The 26,585-nt window shown below is 40.7% G+C and overlaps 1 protein-coding gene across 3 annotated transcripts in view; it reads left to right on the plus strand.

Moving 5' to 3' along the window:
• The window catches only part of LOC126101608 (protein angel homolog 2-like), a 172,293-nt gene that overhangs the window by 88,154 nt on the left and 57,554 nt on the right, over nucleotides 1-26,585 (plus strand). For all 3 annotated transcript variants that reach the window (XM_049912287.1, XM_049912286.1, XM_049912288.1), the window contains one exon: nucleotides 14,538-14,772. In XM_049912287.1, coding sequence (XP_049768244.1) covers nucleotides 14,538-14,772 — 235 coding nt within the window. The remainder of the gene's footprint in view (nucleotides 1-14,537; nucleotides 14,773-26,585) is intronic.

Raw genomic sequence — 26,585 nt, forward strand, 5'->3', positions numbered from 1 at the left:
TGATTCACCGAAGGGCCGACATGTTTCCATTGATCAACGGTCGAAGCCTTTTGGTCCTTTGCTCACTGCACTGATCATTGATAACCGAGCGGGGTGGCGCAGTGGTTAGACACTGGACTCGCTTTCGGGAGGACGATGGTTCAATCCCGCGTCCGGCCATCCTGATTTAGGTTTTCCGTGATTTCCCTAAATCACTCCAGGCAAATGCCGGAATGGTTCCTCTGAAAGGGCACGGCCGACTTCCTTCCCAATCCTTCCCTAATCTGATGAGACCGATGACCACGCTGTCTGGTCTCCTTCCCCAAACCAACCAACCAACCAACCAACCAATCAATTGATGATGTTGTTGAGTCAGCATGTGGACAAGTAGAGATGGTCTGCTGCGGAGCTCCATGTTCAACGGTGTAAGATGAATGGTGTGTTCAAAAACACTTGTGCATACACCAGCATTGTGCTTTTTCAACACAGATGCCCACAAATCAACATCAAATTTCACAGACCACACAAGCCTCTGAACCTCACATTCCGTGAAGAGTCCAACCATTTAGCACTTAGTGGTAGTTTCACTGACCCCCTACCTCTGTCCGTAGATGCTGACAACAGTAGCATGTGAAAATTCGATCAACTTCGCTGTTTTCAAGGTACTCGTTCACAGGCTCTGCATAAATAACAATCTGCCCTTAGTCAGAGTCGCTTATCTCAGTTGATTTTCCCATTTGCAGCCCATATCTTCTCTAGGGTGCTCCCTGTCTGTGTCTGCTCTACTTGCATACTTTACTTACCACGTCGCATGCAGTGACATAAAGTTTTGGCTTGTCAGTGTATGTGTACTAAGAGAGTCTTTGAGAAGTAAGACTCAAAAATGTATATGGTTACTAGAATAATTCCAAATTTGTCATTACTTGCTACTGCAATATAAAACTAGTTAAACCAAATCACAATGTAAGTTTGCTGCAGTAAGCGATTTCATAATTTGCAAAGACTAACTGTAGATGAATTAAGAAAATTTTAAGCAGTTACCTGTCATCGCGTCATGAAAATGACTACATTTACATTAGGTTCCCAGAAAATTATTCAGGAAAAATAACTTTATTATATTTACATTAGGTTCTCAGAAAATTATCCAGAAAAATAACTTTATATTGGCTGCCTACTAACTTGATGCAGTGAGAAGTGTCACTGAGTGTGTGTAATTTTTCATTCTAGTTTTTATTCAAGGCTGCTTAGTTTATGTAAATTGTTCCACACCACAGATAAAGCAGTTACTGCAAACACACAGAAACATTACATACATTCAGAATCATCTTAAAAGTTTTATGATGTCACGTCATGCAAGGAAATAAAATTTAATCAATTTTCATTGTCTTTGACTATCCCTTTCCTCGTGAACTATGACCCCCAAAGGCCCGACAAGTAAATAGAAAACCTGAAAGACCAAAGCTGGTTGCTGGCCAGTGCTGCCAGATTTCTGTCACATAAACTTCGGACATAACTTAGCAAGCCCTGATAAAGTTGACTAAAATTTTATATTTGTTAGAGAGCAGAAATCTTTGATTACTTACATGGGTCACAATGATGTTACAATCCCTTCAGAGAGAAGGAGGAGGGTGGGTTGCTTGTTGAGGCAAAATAATTGATAGTGTGCATTGTCTGGGGCATCTGCCACATCACAATTATGTTAGGCACATCAAGACAGATGGTGCTCGTTTTGGATGGACATTCCTTTCTTCAGGGGCTTGTGGGGTAAAATATGAAACTTTGTTTCATAAACATTTTCAGTAAAAAGAGTGTACTGCTGGTAAAAATTAACACTCATAAAATCAAATGAGATTGAAAAGACAGTCCTCCTCTATCAAAGACAGAATGATTGTAAATAACATGACATCGTGACATAGTTGTGTCAGAAATGTATTTGATATGATAAAGAAAGGGGGGGGGGGGGGGGGGTGGATGGCTAAGAGAAGTTGTCCCCCTTATATACCCAAAAAGCTTTGAATGGGATAGCGAGTTATCTCCCAGGGATGCTGAGATTCTTTCTTTGTTGTTTGCAGGTGGATGATACTGACACATTAAAATTACTGGGAAAATAGCTCTACCTGCAGCCTAATCCCGGTGTTTACCCTGAAAAACGATCCATCCTTTGCTTTTGGGAAATAGATTTAATGTGGTGGCAGCTGTCTACATAGAAGAGAAATACACTGTGACTGGGCCAGATATCTCATGAGATTAGCATCAAAAGAAAAAATAAGTACAACAGATCTGTTCGTGCGTGATTTTTTGGGGGGGGGGAAGCAGATGGCACTATGGAGATGGCCCACTAGATGGCGCTGCCTTAAGTCAGATTGATAGAAACTGCATTTTTTTAAAATTGCTACCCCCATATTTTATTACATATTTGTTTAGTACATAAACAAATATAAATGTTTGATTTGGAACATTTGTTTTGTTTCATGATAGATGGCGCTGTAATGTTCCAACACTTGTAATACGCCCCACCCATTTAGATGAACAGTTGGTAACAGTGTGGTTTTGTAAATTAAAACACAAAAAGTAGTTATGTTTGGATTTTATTTCTTTTGTTCCAATGTGATGCATTTACTTTTGTGGCCTTATCATGCTGTTACTGTATGAGCAACTGTAATAAAATCATTAATGTAATAAATGCTCAAAAATATGTCCTTCAGCTTCAGTGCATTTGGCAATACGCGTAACAAAATTCCTCTCAACAGCGAGTAGATCGCACATGTGTTGACAATGCGCTTACACATCTTTTCAGGCATTGTTGGTGGATCATAATAACAAATATCTTTCAATTTTACCAAAGAAAGAAGTCGTAGATGTAAGGTGTGGTGAACATGCAGGCCATGGTATGGTGCTTCTACGACAAGTCCACTTGTCATTACATATTCTATTTAATACCACTTCAATTGCACACATGCTATGTGCCAGGCATCCATTATATTGAAAGTACATCACCGCTCTGTCACTAAGTGAAACATCTTTTACTAGAATCGGTAAAATATTAATTAAGAAATCAGCATACATTGCACCATTTAGATTGCCATCGATAAAATAAGGTCCAATTAGATGTTCTCCCATAATTCCACACCATACATTAACCTGCCAGGGTCACTAGTGTTCCACTTGTCACAGCCATCGTGGATTTACCGTTGCCCAGCAGTGCATACTGTGCTGGTTTATGTTACCTCTGTTTGTGAATGATGCTTTGTCACAAAATAAAACTCTTGAAAAAAAAAAAAAGCCTGTTATCGTCTCGTAATTTATCTGGTGCGCAGTGGCAAAAATTTACACAGCATTCAAAATCATCGCCATGCAATTCCTGGTGCATAGAAATATGGTAAGGATGAAATGTATGATGATGTAGAATTCTCAAAACTGATGTTTTTGGAATATCTGATTCCTGCTTAATTTGTCTGCTACTGATGTGCAGATTATCCTCAACTGCAGCTAAAACACTTATTTGGGCATCTTCCATTCGTTACAGTTCTTGGTTGTGTCTTCTTTGGCTGAACTTTCTGGTTTCTCTAAATACATTAACTATCCAAGAAAGGTCTGGACACTTGGACGCTGTCTATCAGGATAACAATACAAAGCACAAGCTTGTTGGGCATTTTGGTCAAAATAGTCATAAATAAACACCATATCTACCTTTTCTGTGACTGTTAACCATTCCATTTTAACAAGATTATGTCTTTCGCATAATTATTATGACTGGATAAACATATTATCATACCTAATTTAAATAATGAATTGCACACAGTGCTATCGGGTGCGTTGCTACATTTGTGAGAATACTATAGCGCCATCCATCACACAGTGAAGCAAATGTTCCAAATCAAACATTCATATTTATTTATGTACTATACGAATATGTAAGAAGAAATGGGGGTACCTATTTTAAAAAAAGTGCAGTTTCTGTCAATTTGACCTATGGCAGCACCATCTAGTGGGCCATCCATAGCACCATCTGTTTTACCCCACCACACTCGAATAGATTTGTTCTTCTTATTTTTTCATTTGATGCTAATTTTGTGAGATATTTGGCCTGGTCACTATCAGTGGACCATCCTGTATATATTTTGGAACAAACTCTTCAAAAACAAGTATCTTTATCAAGTCCTTCACAGCAGTTGTTTATGTCCTCACAGCTGACATTCAGAGCCCATGTTGCCATAACTGTGTAGACTTACAGAGAAGTTGCTTATATGTCAGAAAAACTCATGTAATACCTTGACATACAGTAGAATCTTGTAAATATAGATTTCAATTTACAGTTCCGTAATGTGGAAAGAATCCACTTGCCACATTGACATTACGCAAGAACAGTTTATAAGATTTAATGTGCTCCAGCAACTAGAAATCAAGTGAGTAGACCCTTTTGTAAGACCAAAATCTAGCCTGATGAAAAATGTTCTAAGTTGACACTCTTTTCGAGGCAGAGGGCAGACTAGCACAGTGGTGGTTTCCTTGTCCCACCACCACTCAGTTCTCGCTAACAAAGGTACAGCTTTCGTCGGGTGGAAGAGGATGGGAGATGGAACATCCCTCTCAACTCACTAGTGACTGCTTTCGCCCCAAGCGAAATAAGATACATCCGACCAACTAAATCACTTGTAGCATTCCTATTTGCATTTCTGCTATGGCTTTATAATTGCTTAACATTTGGGGATGTTTTTGTGTGTGGAGCTCAGAGAAAAGTCTCACCCTAGTCTGCAAAATAAAGGCACAGATTAACAACATGGCTCAGTCAGCTGTAGGCACTAAACGATCTTATAAAACACTTCATTTCAGATGGAGTAATAACTTAACAATGCTCCAAAACCCCGTATTCCAACAAATTTCTATAACCTACAACTTATCAAAATATTGATACTAAAGGCTTAGAATGAAGATTAGTTAATCCAAACAAGTGTTGCTGTATTTAGTGAAATCATTTATTTCAGAATATCGGGATCAAATTGAAAGATATTTATAAATGGGCTCTGTGAGTTCTTGCTGTATAGTAAGTGCGCAGTACTGTTGAATTACAGGTCTCTAACACCATTTTCTAGTGGCCTGAAACACCAAAAAACACTAATATCTCCAAAAGTATGTGTTTAATTTTGGATAAACTTTCCAAAACATATGTTAGTCTAAAATGAGTGCACAACAGACTGTGGCATTACTGTGGCACTGCCAGTGCAGGTGGCTGGCAAAGCTGTCGGTTTTGTGTCTAAAACTGGTGGCAGCTGGGAGAAAACCTTACTTGCTTCTCCACACTCTCATGTGGACAGAGATTATGAAATGGCACCCAACTAGCTCAAATTACTGCTGCACTGTAGATGATTATTCTGGCCATGAAGTAACACCTTCAGAGAGGGAACACACATGGATCTGTCAACTTACAGTAAAACTCAACTGATTATGGTATTACCCAGGCAAAATATATTTGGAAAGAGTAAATGGAATCCACGTAACTGTCCCTTTATTTTAACATTTGCCTCCTCCGTTCTGCCTGATGGTACAAAGACAGAGATAATTCATTTCAAGCTATATCAACCCACACATACAAAACTATTCAACATGCCAGAAATAGTCACACTACACTTGTGCAGAAATATGATACTTGAGGGAAATGTGGCTGGCAAGCACACTAAACAGACATGAAGGGTTTCAGAATATGTTAATTTGTCAGGACAGCATCCATCTTGGGGAGCAGAGATTGTCATGTTTATGAGACGAAGAAGAAAATCCAAGAAATCAGAGAGAGGGACCATGTATTGTATAGAGAGTTAAGAAACAGTTAAAGTCTGTTCACCTCCCCAAGTTCATTATGACATTTGTGTCAACCTTGAAAAACTAATAGTAAAATTAGTGGTTTCTCATTGACACCAATAATGGATGCTTCTAAGAACATGTGCTCTTGCAGATACTAATGTAAACCACACCTGTACTGGCTACAAAAAGTGGTGCTCCTTAAAGAGTAGTTATAACATTTTAAAAATAATCAAATAATTCTATAGTTTGCAACACCAAAAGAAATGTCCATCTGTTCAGCTCAGGCATATAAGAAAAGAGTGCAAAGAAACATATTAGATCACACGCTCTCAGTATTATCTGCTGAAGGGAATATAATGTTCACATTTATATCCATCCACATCCTGTTGTTGTGTTGTTGTGGTCTTCAGTCCAGAGACTGATTTGATGCAGCTCTCCATGCTACTCTATCCTGAGCAAGCTTCTTCATGTCACAGTACCTACTGCAACCTACATCCTTCTGAATCTGCTTAGAGTATTCACCTCTTGGTCTCCCTCTAAGATTTTTACCCTCCACACTGCCCCCCATTACTAAATTGGTGATCCCTTGGTGCCTCAGAACTTCTCCTATCAACTGATCCCTTCAACTGATCCCTTCTTTTAGTCAAGTTCTGCCACAAATTTTTCTTCAGCCCAATTCTATTCAATACCTCAACATTAGTTATGTGGTCTACACATCTAATCTTCAGAATTCTTCTATAGTACCACATTTCGAAAGCTTCTGTTTTCATCTTGTCTAAACTATTTATTGTCCATGTTTCAATTCCATACATGGCTACACTCCACACAAATCCTTTCAGAAATAACTTCCTGACATTTAAATCTATACTTAATGTTAACAAAAACACTTTCCTTGCCATTGCCAGTCTGCATTTTATATATCCCCTCTACTTCGACCATCATCAGTTATTTTGCTCCCCAAATATCAAAACTCATTTACTACTTTAAGTGTCTCATTTCCTAATCTAACTCCCTCAGCATCACCTGATTTAATTTGACTACATTCCATTATCCTCGTTTTGCTTTTGTTGATGTTCATCTTATATCCTCCTTTCAAGACACTGTCCATTGCATGCAACTGCTATTCCAGGTCCTTTGCTGTCTCTGACAAAATTACAATGTCACTGGCGGACCTCGAAGTTTTTATTTCTTCTCCATGGATTTTAATGCGTATTCTGAACTTTTCTTTTACTTCCTTTACTGCTTGCTCAGTATACAGATTGAGTAACATCGGGGATATGCTACAACCCTATATCACTCCCTTCCCACCCAAGGCTTCCCTTTCATGCCCCTTGACTGTTATAACTGCCATCTGGTTTCTGTACAAATTGTATATAGCCTTTCACTCCCTGTATTTTTAACCTGCCACCTTCACAATTTGAAGGAGAGTATTCCAGTCAACAGTGTCAAAAGCTTTCTCTAAGTCTACAAATGCTAGAAACGTAGGTTCGCCTTTCCTTAATCTATCTTCTAAGATAAGTCGCAGGGCCAGTATTGCCTCACGTGTCCCAACATTCCTACAGAATCCAAACTGATCTTCCCATAGGTCGGCTTCTACTAGTTTCCTTATTTGTCTGTAAAGTATTCGCCATGACTTATTAAACTGATAGTTTGGTAATTTTCACATCTGTCAACACCTGCTTTCTTTGGGATTGGAATTATTATATTCTTCTTTAAGTCTGAGGGTATTTCACCTGTCTCATACATCGTGTTCACCAGATGGTGGAGTTTTGTCAGGACTGGCTCTCCCAAGGCTGTCAGTAGTTCTAATGGAATGCTGGTTACTCTTGGGGCCTTGTTTCTACTTAGATCTTTCAGTGATCTGTCAAACTCTTCACACAGTATCATATCTCCCATTTCATCTTCATCTACATGCTCTTCCATTTCCATAATACCACCCTCAAGTACATTGCCCTTATATAGAACCTCTATATACTCCTTCCACCTTTATGCTTTCCCTTCTTTGCTTAGAATTGGGTTTCCATCTGAGTTCTTGGTATTCATACAAGTGGTCCTTTTTTCTCCAAAGATCTCTTTAATTTTCCTTTAGGCAGTATCTATCTTACCCCTAGTGATATATGCCTCTACATCCTTACATTTGTCCTCTAGCCATGCCTGCTTAGCCATTTTGCACTTCCTGTTGATCTCATTTTTGAGACGTTTGTATTCATCTTTGCCTGCTTCAGTTACTGCATTTATATATTTTCTCATTTCATCAATTAAATTCTATATTTCTTCTGTTACCCAAGGATTACTACTAACCCTCGTCTTCTTACCTACTTGATCCTCTGCTGCCATCACTATTTCATCTCTCAAAGCTACCCATTCTTCTTCTACTGTATTTCTTTTCCCTGTTCCAGTCAATCGTTCCCTAATGGTCTCCCTGAAACTCTCTACAACCTCTGGTTCTATCAGTTTATCCAGGTCGCGTATCTTCAAATCCCTACCTTTTTTGCAGTTTCTTCAGTTTTAATCTACAGTTCATAACCAATAGATCATGGTCAGAGTCCACATCTGCCCCTGGAAATGTCTTACAATTTTAAACCTGTTTCCTAAATCTCTGTGTTACCATTACATAATCTATCTGAAACCTTCCAGTATCTCCAGGCCTCTTCCATGTATGCCACCTTCTTTCATGATTCTTGAGCCAAGTGGTAGCTATGATTAAGTTATGCTTTGTGCATAATTCTACCAGGCAGTTTCCTCTTTCATTCCTTGCCCCCATTCCATATTCACCTACTAAGTTTCCTTCTCTTCCTTCTCTTCCTTTTCCTACTATCGAATTCCAGTCACCCATGACTATTAAATTTTCTTCTCCCTTCACTATCTGAATAATTTCTTTTATCTCATCATACATTTCATCAGTCTCTTCGTCATCTGCGGAGCTAGTTGGCATATAAACTTGTACTGCTGTAGTAGGCGTGGGCTTCGTATCTGTCTTGGCCACATTAATATGTTCACTATGCATTCACTATGCATATCCTATCTACCAAAAAAAGAGAAAAAAAATTACATTACCTAAGACAAGTGACAAAGATGAAAAAGTATCATCAGTAATGGCTCCCTTACTTCAGTGGAACTTGGAAGGGATTCAAGATGTACTTTGAAGAGCTACAAGTTCTGGTACAGCAAGGGCCTCAGTATCAATATCTAAGGAGCTCCATTTCAAAACATTTTGTAGTTCTCTGCTAAGACCATCCCCTCTACAGAAGTAGAATGGTTGTTTTTGCCAAGTTTCGTCATCACAGCTGAGTCATCTCCCTACATGCTAACTTTGAAGCAGTCACCATTACTCTTTAAGTGTCCCCAAATATTAGCATTTGCTCCATGCTTCTGCCAGCAAATGAAACTCTGCGGTTTACATACATGAAGCACAGTTCATACATTTTCGAAACCACTGTCTCCAACTGTCTCTCTCCCTATGTCTCTCTGCCCCCATTCTCTTATTTTCTCACCACCTAGCTTCAGTAAAGATTGTTCATGCTTTTTTCCTCCATATTACAGATTAAGTTAGAGAGGTTTTCCTGACTAGAGAAACCAATAAGCATGAAAAAGAGGTTCTAATTTATAGTATAATGAAAGCAAACAATTGCTTCACATTAAACTAATTATTATTATGTTCTCTCCCATAGCTCTTACAGGGAAGAAATCAGAATTTTCTGAAACTCCAGCAGTAACATTGTTTTTTTTCTTTTTAGCATTGACAGACTTATGTAACCTACTAAATGTTTACATGACAATTAAACAAACAATGGAAAATCCGGGATGGAATGTAACAATATTATGAAAGTGATAGTAGCTACTCACCATACAGCAGAGATGCTGAGTCACAAATGGGCACAACAAAAAGATTGTCACAAAATAAGCTTTCGGCCAACAAGGCCTTTGTCAGAAATAGACTACTGACACACACACACACACACACACACACACACACACACACACACACACACACACACTAGCACGCGCACGCACAACTCAAACGCACATGACCACAGTCTGTGGTGGTTGAAGCCACAGTATGAGCAGCAGCAGCACTGCATGATGGGAGAGGCAACTGAGTGGGGGTAAGGAGGAGGCTGTTGTGTGGAGGGGGGAGGAAGAGCAAGGTAGGGATGGGAGACAGTTAAGTGCTGCTGGAGAGCATGCAGGGACGAGGTGGAGAGAGGGTAGGGTAGTTAGATGCAGTCAGGAGGTTAGATGGAGGGCGGGGGAAAATTGGCACGGGGGTGGGGGGAGGGGGGGGGGGTAGCAGAAAAGGAGAGAAGTAAAAAGACTGGGTACGTTGGTGCAACAGAGGGCTATGTAGTGCTCAAATTGGAACATGGAAGAGGCTAGATGGGTGAGGCCAGGAGTGTTACAACAATGTAGGACATATTGTATGGAGAGTTCCACCTGTGCATTTCAGAAAAGATGGTGTTGGTGGTAAGGATCCATATGGCACAGGCTGTGAAGCAGTCATTGAAGTGAAGAATGTCATGTTGGGCAGATTGCTCAGCAACATTGTGGTCCAGTTGTTTCTTAGCCACAGTTTGTCAGTGGCCATTCATGTGGACAGACAGCTTGTTGGTTGTCATGCGTACAATGCAACATAGAAAATTGTTTATTATGTCAAGAACACCTTACAATTACAGTGTTCACATTACTGGTCTCAGCAATTTACTGCCATCTTCAGAAATGATTAATCCACTAACACTTTTGTCATGCTCTACAGGGTGGGCAGAAACAGTCTGAAAAGCTTCTATTGGGGGGGGGGGGGTTGCTGAAAAACAATTGTTAAGGAAAAAAAATTACACGTTGCACCGTTTCTAAGATGTTTAGCATTGAAGTTAGCCAATCACGTCATCACATGAGGGGTCATCAATTGTTTTCTTCTTTTGGTTTCCTCAAATTGAATAATTGTAGCTTTTGCTCACCTAGTGTAAAACTTTTGCTTCTGAAAATGGCACATTTTACCTGGTATTGAGCATTTCAACAAGTGGTAACTCATGGACACACATTACCGCATTTTAGTGTGTGCAAGTGCTTGATTTTGTGTGTGCAACAATCTGATTGGCTAACTTCAATGCTAAATAACTTTGAGCCAACACAGTGGTCAATTTTTTTTTCTTGGCAATTATTTCTCAACACAACCTCCCCTGCAACATCTTGCAAGCTTTTCGGACTGTTTCTGACCACCCTGTATACAATCAAGTTAAGCACTCTGAACATTATGAAGAAGTACAAAACGTGTTGAGAATAACATGATGCTATCTCATAATAAGAGACTGAAATTAAAATATTGCTGTGTGCATTTAGAATTTACTTAATGTTTATGGAAGAAAAGAGTAAGAGGAAATAGGGAGCCGGCAAAACTAAGGCCACAGGCAGAGCAAGTTGGGTAACAGGGCACACTATATCCCCTTATGTTTACTGTATGCAATTTTTAAAAGTAAAAATAATTAAAGTCGTAAGATTTACTTCAAAATTTAAAAAATATTGAGATAAAGTAATCTCAAAAAACTAAGTGTATGCTGATGATTGTCATATCTCAAGCTAACAAGACATATAGACTTTGTGTGTCGAAGCTAACTTTAAAACATGTTGGGGCGTAAGTGTGTGCATGCTTGCGCTTGCATGTACAGTCAGGCACACGCATACCCTAACTTGAAAAAGGATTACTGTGAAAGCTAGCAAGTTTTCTTTCTTTATGTGAATGTCATTTGACAACTCGGTGCTTCTGTTTTTTGGTGAGTGGCCTCCTTTATTATTTACTTTCATATAAGTGTTTTTAATATGAGCACTTATATCTTGTTTGTGTGGTAGACCACGTAGAATTTAAATTTTATTGTTAACTTAGACACAAAAGTCTGTACGTTTTATGAGCTTAAGATATGACAGCCGCTGGTGCATGCATATTTTTTTGAGATATGAATATTTATTTTTAAATTTTTTATAATATCTTATAACTTTCATTATTTCTACTCTTGCATGTGTTTTTAAGGCATTGCCTTCAAAAATTGCGTATATCAAACAAACCTATGGGCATGGTTTTCATCCCTCCCTCCATTTCCTGTAGTCCTTTCTTCCATAAGTCCTTTAGAAATAGTACACAGCAGTATTTTAATTTCAATCTCTTTTTACAATGTAATGACATCAGGTATAATCACTGACATATTTTGTATCACTTCATGATGTTCAGAGTGCATCATTTGAATGCGTACGGCATGTCGAAGCTGTTAGTGGATTAATCACATCTGGAGATGGAAATGGTTGGCCAAAACTGATAATGTGAATACTAATTGTAAGGGTAAAATATATCTAAAAACAAAGATGATGAGACTTACCAAACAAAAGCGCTGGCAGGTCGATAGACACACAAACAAACACATACACACAGAATTCAAGCTTTCGCAACAAACGGTTGCTTCGTCAGGAAAGAGGGAAGGAGAGGGAAAGACGAAAGGATGTGGGTTTTAAGGGAGAGGGTAAGGAGTCATTCCAATCCCGGGAGCGGAAAGACTTACCTTAGGGGGAAAAAAGGACAGGTATACACTCGCGCGCGCACACACACACATATCCATCCGCATATACACAGACACAAGCAGACATTTGTAAAGGCAAAAAGTTTGGGCAGAGATGTCAGTCGAGGCGGAAGTACAGAGGCAAAGATGTTGTTGAAAGACAGGTGAGGTATGAGCGGCGGCAAATTGAAATTAGAAATTAGCGGACATTGAGGCCTGGCGGATAGCGAGAAGAGAGGATATGCTGAAGGGCAAGTTCCCATCTCCGGAGTTCTGACAGGTTGGTGTTAGTGGGAAGTATCCAGATAACCCGGACGGTGTAACACTGTGCTAAGATGTGCTGGCCGTGCACCAAGGCATGTTTAGCCACAGGGTGATCCTCATTACCAACAAACACTTATACAAACAATAATGTGAATTTTATTAATTTGTAGGCTGCTCCTGTGGTCTGTTGGGTAACGTTGTTGGCTACTGAGGCAAAAGGTCCAAGTTAAATTTCTGGTACCCCTTTCACATTTGTCGCTAATCACAGGATATGGGACAGAATTTGCTCTGCTTTGTGAGGCCAGTGAGGCGCTACTAGAAGAAGCAATAAGAATTAAACCCAGGAGTAATACAAAAGGTAGTTACAAAATTATTTAAACAGTACTCTGTGAAATATGAGGTCTGTTCAGAAAATTCTGGAACTTTGTCCACAGAATTTTTCTACGCTTATCTTTTACTTATTCTGCATAGTCTCCTTCGAAATACTCTCCTTCAAAGTCGGTGAAAACTATCAGCATGGCTTTGACATTTGTACTGAGCTGACAAACTTTTTTTGGTTTTTGAGAACCTTTCCCGGCTCATTGTGGAGATTGAACCTTGGCTTTAACATCATAACCGAACCACGTCTCATCACCAGTTATGATTCTCTCAAGGAACGTCTCGTTCTCATTTGTTTGATCCAAAAGCTCTTCACAGATTGTAAGGCAAAGGAATTTCTGGTCCTGACTCGTGAGGCTTTGGACAAACTGGTGGCAACACTATGAATTCCAAGATGCTGTGTCAGGATTTCATGACATGATCCAACTGAAATGTTACATTCTTTTGCAATCTTTTGAACAGTCAATCTTTGATTGGCATGCACAGATTTGTTGACATCCCTGTCATGAGCGTTGTCGATAGGCGTCAGTGGGCTTCCTGAGTAAGGGTCATCGTTAACTTCCGTGTGGCTGTTTTTAAACTGTGTAAACCATTCATAACACCTAGCATGGCTTAAGCACTTGTCAGTGTAGGCTTTCTGCATCATTCAGTGTGTGTACGTAAAGCTTTTCTCGAGTTTCATGCAAAACTTAATCGAGAAGTGTTGCTCCTCTAACTCTGCTATCTCGAAATTCGCAAATTGTGCAACACAATGTTCTACTCAATACAGCACTTAACAATAACTAACAGAGATTCAACAATGAAACTTCCGGCAGTTACACACGAAACACAGGCATATGCAGGGATGCCAACCGCATTTCGTTCCAACACACCATGTTCCAAAATTTTTTGAGCACACCTTGTAAGTTAGTTCCCCAAAACTGGGCCAGTGCTGTTGTTATACCTAAGGAGAACAAACTTGAGACATGTCAGCCTTCTCTCTGTAATGTTTTTCCCTAACTGTATAGGGAAAAACATTAGATTTGAATTAGAGTGAGGTGAAAAGTTGACTGTAGAGGTTGGTATAGCTCAGCTTGATGTGAACAAAATCATAATCTATGAGTTACTACATTGTCTGAAATTCGTAGATATTAAGAAAGTTTTTGACTCATTTTTGGCAAAATCTGTGCTAGCAGTTGTTGATAAACAAGATATTGAATCAGTGCTATGCCAGCAGTTCTTGAATAAATATTTGTGATGAAAAGTTATCACAAGTAAATAAAATATAACGAAAAATATGTAATTTTTTGCAGTATTAAATTTTCATCTTGCATTAAGCTTCTCAAATTCTTCATTTGTAAGTTAGTGTTTTATGTGGTTGCGGTCATTATTTTTGTTAAGTAGTTCACTAGAACTGAAATAGTCTTAACAAGTGTTGTTTGTGTTTCAGGCTTGAAACTTCAAGCTTGAATATAATATTCAGTTGCTAGTTAGAGGGTCAGTATCAGCCTCTGAAACAAAAGTGTCAACTCCTAGGAGAAGCAGGTAAGTAAACAGGAATTTCCCTTGACATCATCTAGTTCTTTTGTGTTCCAGGTTTGGTGGTCCACAGTATTGGCCATTGATAATCACAGGAGACTTTAATCTCCTCCCATATTCAGGTGTGTATAAATTGCTCACAAAAGGGAGACTGGAGTATGAAGGCTTATGTGCCAAGACTTTGACACTGATGCCCCCAGGAGAAGATGGGAAAAGACTTGGAAAGAAGTTAATCTCTCCAGAACGTTACATAACTGACAATTGTCAGTATGTCTATGACATCCTAAACAGGGTAGGTTGAACTTATCATTGACAGTTTTGTAGGTCTTCTCTAGGAAACCTTTGTCAATACACCACTACTTGCCAGAACTGAAACACATTGAAGCAAACATGAAAATGACATGTTGAGCCCACATGTGTACTGAACAAGAATGTCAGAACAACTACAGTATGAAAATGATAGATGGCTACTCACCACATAACAAGTTGCAGACAGTGAAAATGAAAAAGAATGCTAGAAATAGTTCAGCTTTTGGATGGACTTCTTCCGAAGTAGACAACCCACACACATTCGCACAAGCACATCCCACACGCACACGCACACGGCCTGACTGGGTCGGCATCAGAAGTGAGAATCAGCCCAGACCTGTAACAGTCATAAATCTGTCCTTCAAAACCCTCAGTCCCGCAGAAGTACCAGTCCTTTCCGTAGGCCTTACCTTTCTCCCACTCTCCCAAATTCAGTCATGCTGATCTTGTTAAAGCCCATCTCTTCTTCTCCTAATCTCTACAGTGGAAATACTTATGCACCACTAACCCTACCAGACTCAATCCAAAATTCTACCTGACTCCTCCAGCCAATTGTGATCCATCCTCACTGCTCCCAAATTAGCTTTCCAGAATTTCTTAAGCTTAAATCTTGCCTCACTGTCATTCTCCAACTCCCTCAACATGTAAAAAACCTCACCTTTGCAGGAAGAACTGCAGTACACCACCTAAAAACTGATTTCAGTCTTATAATCCTACCTGACAACACAGACTCTAGTGATGTGTCTATGAACTGCAGAGATTACATAGTTGAAGGACTCTGCCAGCTGTACGATATGGCCACTTACAAAACCTGCCAAAGTGACCCCGTTCCAGAAATCCCGTATGTCGAGCAGTCCATCCTCAAAACTGGAAGTACAACCCAGAACATCTCCCCAGAGTATCTCTCTCTCTCCTCAACCCCACCATTCCCCACACTGCTCCATTCTACATATTTCCTAAAGTAGGTAAAGCCAACCACCCAGGATGCCTCATTGTGTATGGTTACTGTTCAAAAACACACACACACACACACACACACACACACACACACACAGAGAGAGAGAGAGAGAGAGAGAGAGAGAGAGAGAGAGAGAGAGAGAACTGTGGACCAACAACGCCTTCAGCTTATTACCCATAACCTGCCCTCCAGGCGGAACACCAATATTCCCTCCACCGACCCTTCACAGTTCCTGTTCCTTCTCCACCCAGTGCACAGCTTGTCACCGTCAATGCCACAGTTATCTACATTAACATCCTCAATGCCAATGGTCTGCCACTGTTGGATACTACATTTTCCGAGCCCTCTACCTACTCCATACAAAAAACCTCCATCCTGCTCACCGTGACCAATTACATCGTCACCCATTGCTATGTCTCCTCTGAAGGTATCACCCACAAAAAATCTTGTGATATGGCAATGGGCACCCACATGGCACTATCTTATGTACCTATTCACGGGCAGTCTAATGGAAATCTTTCTAACCAACAAGAATCCCAAACTCATCTGGTTCAGATAAATCAATGACATCTTCATGATCTGGACTGAGGATGTGGATATTCTGCCCATATTCCTCCAGAACCATAACACCTTTCCCCCCATTTGCTTCACCTGGTCCTCCTCAGCCATTCCTCGCTGTTGACTTCCACTTCAAGGATGGCTACCTCAGTACCTACATCCATGTCAAATGTACCAATCATCTACAATGCCTCCTCTTTGACAACTGCCAACCACTCCACACCAAAAAGTCCCTTCCATAAAAGCCTCCCATGGTCATCACATGTGTAACAGTGAGCAGTCCCTCTCAAAATATGCGAAATGTCTCAATCAGGTCTTCACAGACCTAATTTACACTCCCAGCCTTATCCAGAAACAGATCCCAGTGCCTTGTCTCACCAGTCACCTACCATCCCCGTCATAGCACTCCTCTTGTGACTCAGTACCTCCCAGGACTGGAGCAACTGAATCACATTTTCCACCAGAGTGTTGACTACCTCTCATCATGTCCTGAAATGATACACATCCTCCCCAACTCTCCCACAATGGCATTCAGCCAACTACCTAACCCATGCAATATCCTTGTTGGTCCCTACTCAACCTTGCCCTCAACCCTATGCCTTGTGGGTCATATCCTGGCAACAGACCTAGCTGCAAAACCTGTCCCATATATCCTCCCACTACCATGTACTCCAGTCCAGTCTCAGGCATCTACTACCCCATCAAAGGCAGGATCACCTTGGATAGCAGCCATGCATTCTACAAACCTAGCTGCAACCACTGTGCCGCATTCTACAAAGGCATGACAACTAACTAGCTGTCTATCCACATGAATGGGCATTTCCAGACTGTGGCCAAGAGACAGCTGAACCACCCAGTTACTAAAAATGCTGCAAAACACAGTGTGCTTCACTTTAATGACTGCTTCACAGTCTGTGCCACCTGGATTTCTTCCAGCAGCACAAGCTTTTTTGAATTTTGCCAGTGGGAACTCTCCCTAATATATATCCTCCATTCCTGTAAGCTCCCTGGCCTCAGCCTTCACTAGACAGTGTCCCCCACCTGCTTATCCCCTTCACTGCTCCCACTCCAGTACCATACTCGACACTTCTAGTGTGCCAGCACACCTACACAGTCCTTCTCTCTCTCTACTTCTCTCCCATACACTTCCTTCCACATCCACCTCCCTTCCACCCACGCCCCTCCCCAGTCAGTGCCTATGTTGACCTCAATGCACAATGTCCTGGAGACAGTGCATGCATTGCTGATACCTGTGACAGCTTAATATGCAGACTTATCTAGCTTTCTTCTTCACAGAAATACATGTAATCCTGTTTCCATCATATCAGCAACTGAAACATATGTTGTTGATCCTGTTTCATTTACATTTACAGAGACCACTTACTTAATTGGTGAAAGATGCCACATAGTGACATGAAGGCTGTTACAAGACAAACCATCCATTATAATTTTTGCTTTGTGATCTGATTCCTGCTCATGCATCACATACATATTAGATAAATAATGTTCATTATGAAGTCAGTGTATTTATGAAAGTTTCTCTTAAATATACAGTTTTTAGAAGTACACAATCTAACACCTAATGCACTTGTAACTGTAGCGTGTTATATGTTATAAATGGACGAAAGTCTCTAAAGAAACAACCCCCATGGGACCAAGATTGTCGCATCTATGCTAAGAAAAATCGAGAAAAATGTGTACTTTTGATGGAGGCAAAAAAAATTATGTAAAGCCTCTTGTATTTGAGAGGTATTTAATGTTAGTGTTCAGAGTGAGGTGGCGCAGTGGTTACCAGACTGGACTCGCTTTTGGGAGGACGCCCATCCTGATTTAAGTTTCCCGTGATTTCCCTAAATCGCTCCAGGCAAATGCTGGAATGGTTCCTTTTAAAGGGCACAGCCGATTTCCTTCCCACTCCTTTCCTAATCCAGTGGGACCGACGACCTCTCTGTTTGGTCTCCTCCCCCCAAACTAACCAACCAACTATCCGATGTTAGTATATCAACACAGATGAGTGCAGCAAATGCATAAACTAACACTTGCTCTTACAATTATATGTACTAAGTGGCACACTCCAATTAGCTTACAGTTGTCAGTGAAATCATTAGGACAGCTTCTAAGTTTAATATTGTGATGCCTGTCCCAGATAAACAAAAACCTCTGTAGCATTGGTTTCTTTTTTAAACTTACCTGCATCTCCACAAAAAGGGAAAGAACAGAATAAAAGGCCAGGAATCATAAGGGAATGTGTCGGAGACTAAAACTTAAATGTCGAAACTGAAGGCTTGGAAATGGAAGCCATCAACCTAAAACAGCCACCAAGTTCATTTAGTATGCCTCCAGTGACTCTGGAGATATCACCAAGTTGCAAAGTAAAGGTGAACAAATAGCTGGACCTTATCGACAACGTTAGTGTAGAAACAGGGATTAGTGATCGTGATGTCATTATAGCAACTTTGGTTACAAAAGTGAATAAATCAGTATAGAAGCTTAGGAGAGTGTTTCTACCAGAAAGAGCAGATAAGCAGTTGTTAGCACCTCACATGAGAGAGTGAACTGGCACCACTTTGTTCCAGTAAGATGGATGTAGAGGAATTACAGTCAAAGTTTAAGAGATTGTAAATCATGAGCTGGAGAATTATGCACCTGGTTAATTGGTTAATGACAGAAAAGACCCAGCATGGCTTAACAATGAAATTTGCAAAATGCTGAGGAACCAGAAGCTGTTGCACCCTCAGTTCAAAAGAGGACGCACAAGTGACAAATTAAGGTTAATGGAAGTGAAAATACCTGTGCGTGATGCATACAACTACCACCACCATCATACCTTAACAGAGGAGCCATCTGAGAGGCCGAGAAAATTCAGGTCCTGTGTAAAATCGATAAGTGTGCCAGAGGCTTCCATCCAATCACTTGTTGACCAATCTGCTGTGGTAGTAGAAGTTAGTAAAACAAAAGCCAAAGTTTTAAATTTCACATTTAAGAAATCGTTCATCCAGGAGAATCATACAGACATAATGTCACTTGGCCAACAAACAGCCTCCTCTATTGGCGACATAGTAATAAGCATTCTTGGTGTAGAGAAACAACTGAAAGAGCTGAAAACAAATAAGTCACCAGGTCCAGATGGAATTCCAGTTTGTTTTTACATGGAGTACTCTACGGTATTGGCCCCTTACCTAGCTTGCATTTGTCAAAAAGCTCTCGCCCAGTGCAAAGTCCAAAGTGATTGCAAAAAAGTGCAGGTGACTCCTGTTTGTAATTGTAAGAACAACAAAATTGAAGATCAATACACCTAACATTGCTTTGCTGCAGGATCCTTGAGCATATTCTCATTACAGACACAATAAATTTTCTTGAGACCAAGTAACCTATGTCCATGAATCGGCCTGGTTTTAGAAAGCGTGGCTTGTGCGAAACTCAGCTTGCTCTTCTCTCTTATGGTATGCTGCAAGCTATGGAATGTAGGACAACTGACAGGTTCCTTATTTCTAGATTTCCAGAAAGCATTTGACATGGTGCAACATTGCAGACTGTTAACAGAAGTACGAGCATATGGAATAGGTTCCCAGATATACGAGTGACTCAGACTTCTTAAGTAATAGAACCTAGTGTGTTGTCCTCAACGGCGACTGTTCATCAGAGACAAGGGTATTGTCAGGAGTGCCCCAGAAAGTGTGATAGGACTGCTATTATTTTTTCACTATATACATAAAGGATCTGGCAGGCAGAGTGGGCAGCAGTCTCATTGTTTGCTCATGATATTATGGTCTTCAGTAATGTGTCGGAAGTTGAGCGACTGTAGGAGGATATAAGATGATGCAGCTCACTCTAAATGTAGAAAAATGTAAGTTAATGTGGATGAGTAGGAAAAACTAACCCATAATGTTCAGATACAGCATTAGTAGTGTCCTGCTTGACGTAGTCACATAGACTTTGGTTCCTTGGGAAAATTTTTGGAGAGTGTGGTTCAGCTCTAAAGGAAGACACATACAGGACACTATTGCAAAATATTCTTGAGTACTGCTCGAGTGTTTGGGATCGGTACCACTTTGAATCAAGGGAAGGTATCAAAGCAGTTTAGAGGCGGGCTGCTAGATTTGATACCAGTAGGTTCAAACAACGTGCAAGTGTTACAGAAATGCTTCAGGAACTCAAGTGGGAATCCTTGGAGGAAAGGCAAACTTCTTTTCAAGGAACACCATTTAGAAAATTTGGAGAAACAGCATTTGAAGCTGACTACTGAACAGTTCTACTGCCCCCTGCATACATTTTGCGTAACCATCACAAAGGTACCAGAAATAACGGCTCATACAGAGACATGTAGACAGTCATTTTTTTCCTTGCTGCAGTTAAGTGGAACAGGAAAGGAAATGACTAGTGGTGGTACAAGGTACCCCTCTGTGACACACCATATGCTAGCTTAAAGGGTTCAGAGCTCATTTGGAGAAGCTGAAACTCCTAGCTCAAGGAAGATCTTTGTCCATCTCCGAGAGACAGGTTTTGAAACCCTTGTGCTATGGCTCTTAGCTGTGATGTATGTAGATGTTATTCAGTAACACACATCAGTTCATCTTGTCGCCCTTACCACCACATGACATGCTATTTTCCCCTCTCAGAAGGAGATGTCCCCAGGGATGGGATCAACTTCTGGAAATAATCTGTACGGTGATGTAGGTTAGTATCCCAGATATCCCACCCTGCAGCCATTTACCCTGGTGGATCCTCATTTCTGAGTAAGTGATGGAAAAAAAATTTCATAAATTAGTCTTAAAATTGACATTATTACATTTAGTGGCATTGTTTCACAGTGGATTCGAATCTCATTAGGTGCTTAAATAATAGTAATACTAATTATTATTGTTATTGTTGTTATTTAGTAACCAAAGTGACTTTAATCATTTTGTCCAATTATTTAGATTAAATGTTTTTTAATTTCTAATCCTTTGTCATATCAGTTTAATCATTATATTAAATTTAAATCATTTAAAATATAAGTAATTGGATAAATAAAAAAACTACTCACCACTGGCAGCAGGAGAACACATATAAAGGTATTACAGTTTACTAGCTTTTGGAGCCAGTGGCTCCTTATTCTCACAGAAGGTTCGAAGGGGAAGAAAGAGGGGTGAAGGAAAAGGACTGGTGAGGTTTAGGAAAAGCGGTAGAGTTTGGAAATGTCACACAGAACCCTGGGTCAGGGTGGACTTACTAAACAGGATGAGAAGGAAAGGATGATCAGTTTTTCTTTCTCATCCTATCTGGAAAGTCTCGTAAACCACACCAGTCCTTTCCCTTCCTTCACTCCTCTACCTTCCCCCTCGACTCCTTTGGCAGATGATGGGGCCACTGGCTCCGAAAGCTAGTAAACTGTAATACCTTTATATCTTTGTTCTCCTGCCTCCACTTAATGAGTAAATTTTTTATCTATTCGATCACCTTATGTTAACTTTGTCATTTGATCTTATTTTTTCTTCCTATCATTCTTATCTGATTTGGAATCATGCATGTGGTTTTAATTGTTCGTATCTATCTATCACTATATTTACATCTAAAAACAAAGATGATGTGACTTACCAAAAGAAAGTGCTGGCAGGTCGATAGACACACAAACATACACAAAAAATTCTAGCTTTCGCAACCAACGGGTGCTTCGTCAGGAAAGAGGGAAGGAGAGGGAAAGACGAAAGGATGTGGTTTTTAAGGGAGAGGGTAAGGAGTCATTCCAATCCCGGGAGCGGAAAGACTTACCTTAGGGGGAAAAAGGACGGGTATACACTCGCGCGCGCGCACACACACACACACACACACACACACACACACACACACACACACACACACACACACACATCCATCCACACATTAAAAGGCCTTTTAATATGTCTGCTTGTGTCTGTATATGTGTGGATGGATATGTGTGTGTGTGTGCGCGAGTGTATACCCGTCCTTTTTTCCCCCTAAGGTAAGTCTTTCCGCTCCCGGGATTGGAATGACTCCTTACCCTCTCCCTTAAAAACCACATCCTTTCGTCTTTCCCTCTCCTTCCCTCTTTCCTGACGAAGCAGCCGTTGGTTGCGAAAGCTAGAATTTTTTGTGTATGTTTGTGTGTCTATCGACCTGCCAGCACTTTCTTTTGGTAAGTCACATCATCTTCGTTTTTAGATATATTTTTCCCACGTGGAATGTTTCCCTCTATTATATTCATATCACTATATTTAAATGTTTGAAGAGTGCTGATCTGTTGGTTTAAAAACAAATGGGAAAATAATATGTTTATATTGGCTGACAAGATGCGCATTTTTGGATGGTAATTCTCAGACAGACATTTAACATGTAAATTGCTTTGCACTATGGATAAATAACACAAATGAAGATTTAAACGAAAGAAGGGAGTATAAATAAATGCTCAAAATGAGGGATACAAATAATGAATGTAATAAAGTGGTCAGAAATATAAGATGATCAAAGGAAAGAAATTATATCTAAATCAATACAAAAATGGCTCCTACCCTTGTAACCGCCCCCGGTGTAAAACCTGTCCCATGCACCCTCCCACCACCACTTACTCCAGTCCTGTAACCCGGAAGGTGTACACGATCAAAGGCAGAGCCACGTGTGAAAGCACCCACGTGATTTACCAACTGACCCGCCTACACTGTGACGCATTCTATGTGGGAATGACCAGCAACAAACTGTCCATTCGCATGAATGGACACAGGCAGGCAGTGTTTGTTGGTAATGAGGATCACCCTGTGGCTAAACATGCCTTGGTGCGCGGCCAGCACATCTTGGCACAGTGTTACGCCGTCCGGGTTATCTGGATACTTCCCACTAACACCAACCTATCCGAACTCCGGAGATGGGAACTTGCCCTTCAATATATCCTCTCTTCCCGTTATCCACCAGGCCTCAATCTCCGCTAATTTCAAGTTGCCGCCACTCATACCTCACCTGTCATTCAACGACATCTTTGCCTCTTCACTTCCGCCTTGACTGACATCTCTGCCCAAACTCTTTGCCTTTTAATATGTCTGCTTGTGTGTGTATATGTGTGGATGGATATGTGTGTGTGTGCGCGCGCGAGTGTATACCTGTCCTTTTTTCCCCCTAAGGTAAGTATTTCCGCTCCCGGGATTGGAATGACTCCTTACCCTCTCCCTTAAAACCCACGTCCTTTTGTCTTTCCCTCCCGTTCCCTCTTTCCTGACGAAGCAGCCGTTGGTTGCGAAAGCTTGAATTTTGTGTGTATGTTTGTGTTTGTTTGTGTGTGTATCGACCTGCCAGCGCTTTTGTTTGGTAAGTCTCATCATCTTTGTTTTTAGATCTATTTTTCAATACAAAAAGATATTTAAAATCACATGCACAAAGATCCCAGATTTAAAAAAAAAAGACAGGAAAAAATAAGCGTAAATGTAAAATTTAATGTTGTGATTAAAATTATGATAAAGGATTAGCATTTTCAAAAAAAATTCTTTTAAACCAATTAATTGAATAAAAATAATTATCAGAGTCATTTTGGCAACTATTTAAAAATGAAAGCAACTTCGAAGCACCTGAAGTTATTTGAACCCACAACCTTCACCAATAAGGTCCTTATTTCAACCACTATGGAGCAGTGTTGTTATATGAACTGTCGTTAGTTTTAAGGCTCTAGAACATAGCACAAAATTCTGAAATTGTCGATTACTCGCAAACGAAGGCCCCCCCCCCCCCGTGTCTCCCCCCCCCCCCCGTGTCTCCCCCCCCCGTGTCTCCCCCCCCTCCTCCTCCTCCTCCTCCCACTCCCCTCTGCGGCGAATGGCTGCAGAGTGTAATACCTGGGACCCTAACTTACATCACCGTATAGATAGTTTATAAAACCTCATCCCACTCTATGGGTCCTCTCCATGTCAGTCCACATGTAATTCCAGGTACCGGTATTGTCCAGTTATTTGCTATAATAAGAGCCACTTGACAATTCCAGGTAACAGTAGTCTCTAGTTATTTGCTGTCATAAAAGCCACTGGTCAATGAAGCATTCTCAGCGTTGATCTACCAGCTCCACACAATTTTTTAGGGGCCTTCCAATTCATTTAGTGCTCTGCAGGTCTGTTGATTCACTTGGGCATGGGTTGAGCAGTTGATGGTAGCATCTGCTCACTAAACATGCCTCCTTAATACAGGAACACTGCAACAAGGTCAACCTCCATCATTGAACTCACTGATTTTGCTCGGTGAGAACTGGAAGTAGACCTTCGTTTCAGTGGATAATTTCTATTATTTTTTATTTTATGCAAAATATAGAGCCATGATGGAAACTGCTGAAACGGATGCAAATGGGCCATTGTGTAACCAGTTAAGTGTATTAGAGCATGGAGAGAACATATAGCTATGCACACCACTACTAATGGATCCATACTGAAATCTTCAGGTCACCAATAACACTGCTTGTCTTTTCAGTGAAACATACAGTGTGACTCTGGTATAAGAAACAAATGCGTGGTGCTAAGAAAATTTCAGAGCAGCCACCTGCAGAAAATTTGCAACTTTTGGACTTTATATGACAAAAACCTTGATCAAACATTGGAGTAAGAAATGATAATTTCTGGCTTCTATCAGTTTTCCAGTATCTAGTGTTATAGTATTTGAATTGGGAAGAAAGCTTCTGACACTCCACTCCTTGCCACACTTGTCAGACATCAGCAGAAACACCCTGTGGGTGCGTTAGTGTCGCTAGAACCAGTGACTGGGGTTAGGAGTGGACCCTTATTCTAGGACAGAGCACATTGGCGTTTAGCTGTACACAATTTAATTTCAGAATTATTTTCAAAGAAGTACACGAATTTACATAGATTAGATTGTGACATGACAATGTCAGGACAGTTGTCAAGGTAACACATTACGTCCTGTTTAGCAGAAATAACCCTGAACACAACAATATCAAATTTAAATAGAGGGTTGTCTACAAGATTATTCTTACTACTACTACTACTACTACTACTACTACTCTGAATTTGGCCAATATTACAACAAATCCAGTTCTAAGTTTGGTACTATTTAGGAAGACAATCGAGCCTACGGAGGATGGTTAGTTTTCGTGACAAGATGATCAAAAGATTACTCAAGGTTGTTAGAGTTCACAGTGGATGCAAGCTGGTGAACCAACAAGTTTATGCCTCTGCCAGTGGCAATTACCTTTTAGCTGTGATGTGCTGTCGGCTGCATGGCTGCTTTCACCCTCTGAAAATCCTATAAAAAGCTATCATCATCTTTGCTGAATTTATCAGCTGTGACTGTCCTATATTCCTCGTTAGGCGAGAAAACATGCCCGCATCCCTAGTTTGGAAAATATAATGATATACATGTGCATAGATTGTGTAGCGTGTATATTTCAATGCCCTATCAGTTCTTGTAAGAACAATTAACTACGTGGCTGTTTCGTTTCTCCGCTATCGGAGCTCAATGAGTCTTAAGCTAATTTCTAGCTAAATTTCAGCCAAAATGAATGCAGTGCTCACATAAAATTCCTCTTTTGGCATCATACAGAATGTGATGCGCCCTGTTCTACACTTGGTGCCGGTTCATAGGAGAGTCCTCGAAGTTTTAGGTCTTGTGTCTTTCGTAGCAAACTGTCCCCCACCTGTGTCGTTTCGTGCTTCACGTCACAGCTTTTTCAAACCAATGGGATCGTTCCTTTCATCTTGTGGAAACTACCTATGCCATTCGCAAAGGGCCTACCTTTAAACTGCGTCGAAATATCGCCCCTTTCTACTCCTTCAGAGTATATTTCAGCCAATCGGACATTTTGTGCACGCTGCTGATGCCTAAAAGTTACAGGCGTACGTCACGAGTGTACCACGAGCATTTCACGTGTTCAACTACATCACTGGTCTGTTTCTATCCATCTGGAAATTTCCCAATCCAGTTTTCTAAAGAATTTCTTCGTTGCAAGCAGTGCTGGCACGCCACCTGCTCTCCTCGATGCCCCCTGCGGGTCCAGGGGTTAGAATAGGCCCGAGGTATTCCTGCCTGTCGTACAAGGCAACTAAAGGGAGTTTCACACATTTTGGCTTTTATGTGATAGTCCCCTGTAGGGTTTGATCTCCATTCTTCAAAAATTTTCCTACTAGCGAGCCAATTGGGGAAGGGCGCCTTACAAGGTGCATCGTGTCCATCATGCATTGAGATCTGTAGCCCACTTTCTCACCATCGCATTGCAGTCCTGCCCATTCTCCATCTCTTGGACGAGGACTCCTTCCTGGGTGCATTTTCCACCATGCACTATGCAGTGTCGATTTCTG

This window comes from Schistocerca cancellata, chromosome 9 (assembly GCF_023864275.1).
Source record: "Schistocerca cancellata isolate TAMUIC-IGC-003103 chromosome 9, iqSchCanc2.1, whole genome shotgun sequence".
Lineage (NCBI taxonomy): Eukaryota > Metazoa > Arthropoda > Insecta > Orthoptera > Acrididae > Schistocerca > Schistocerca cancellata.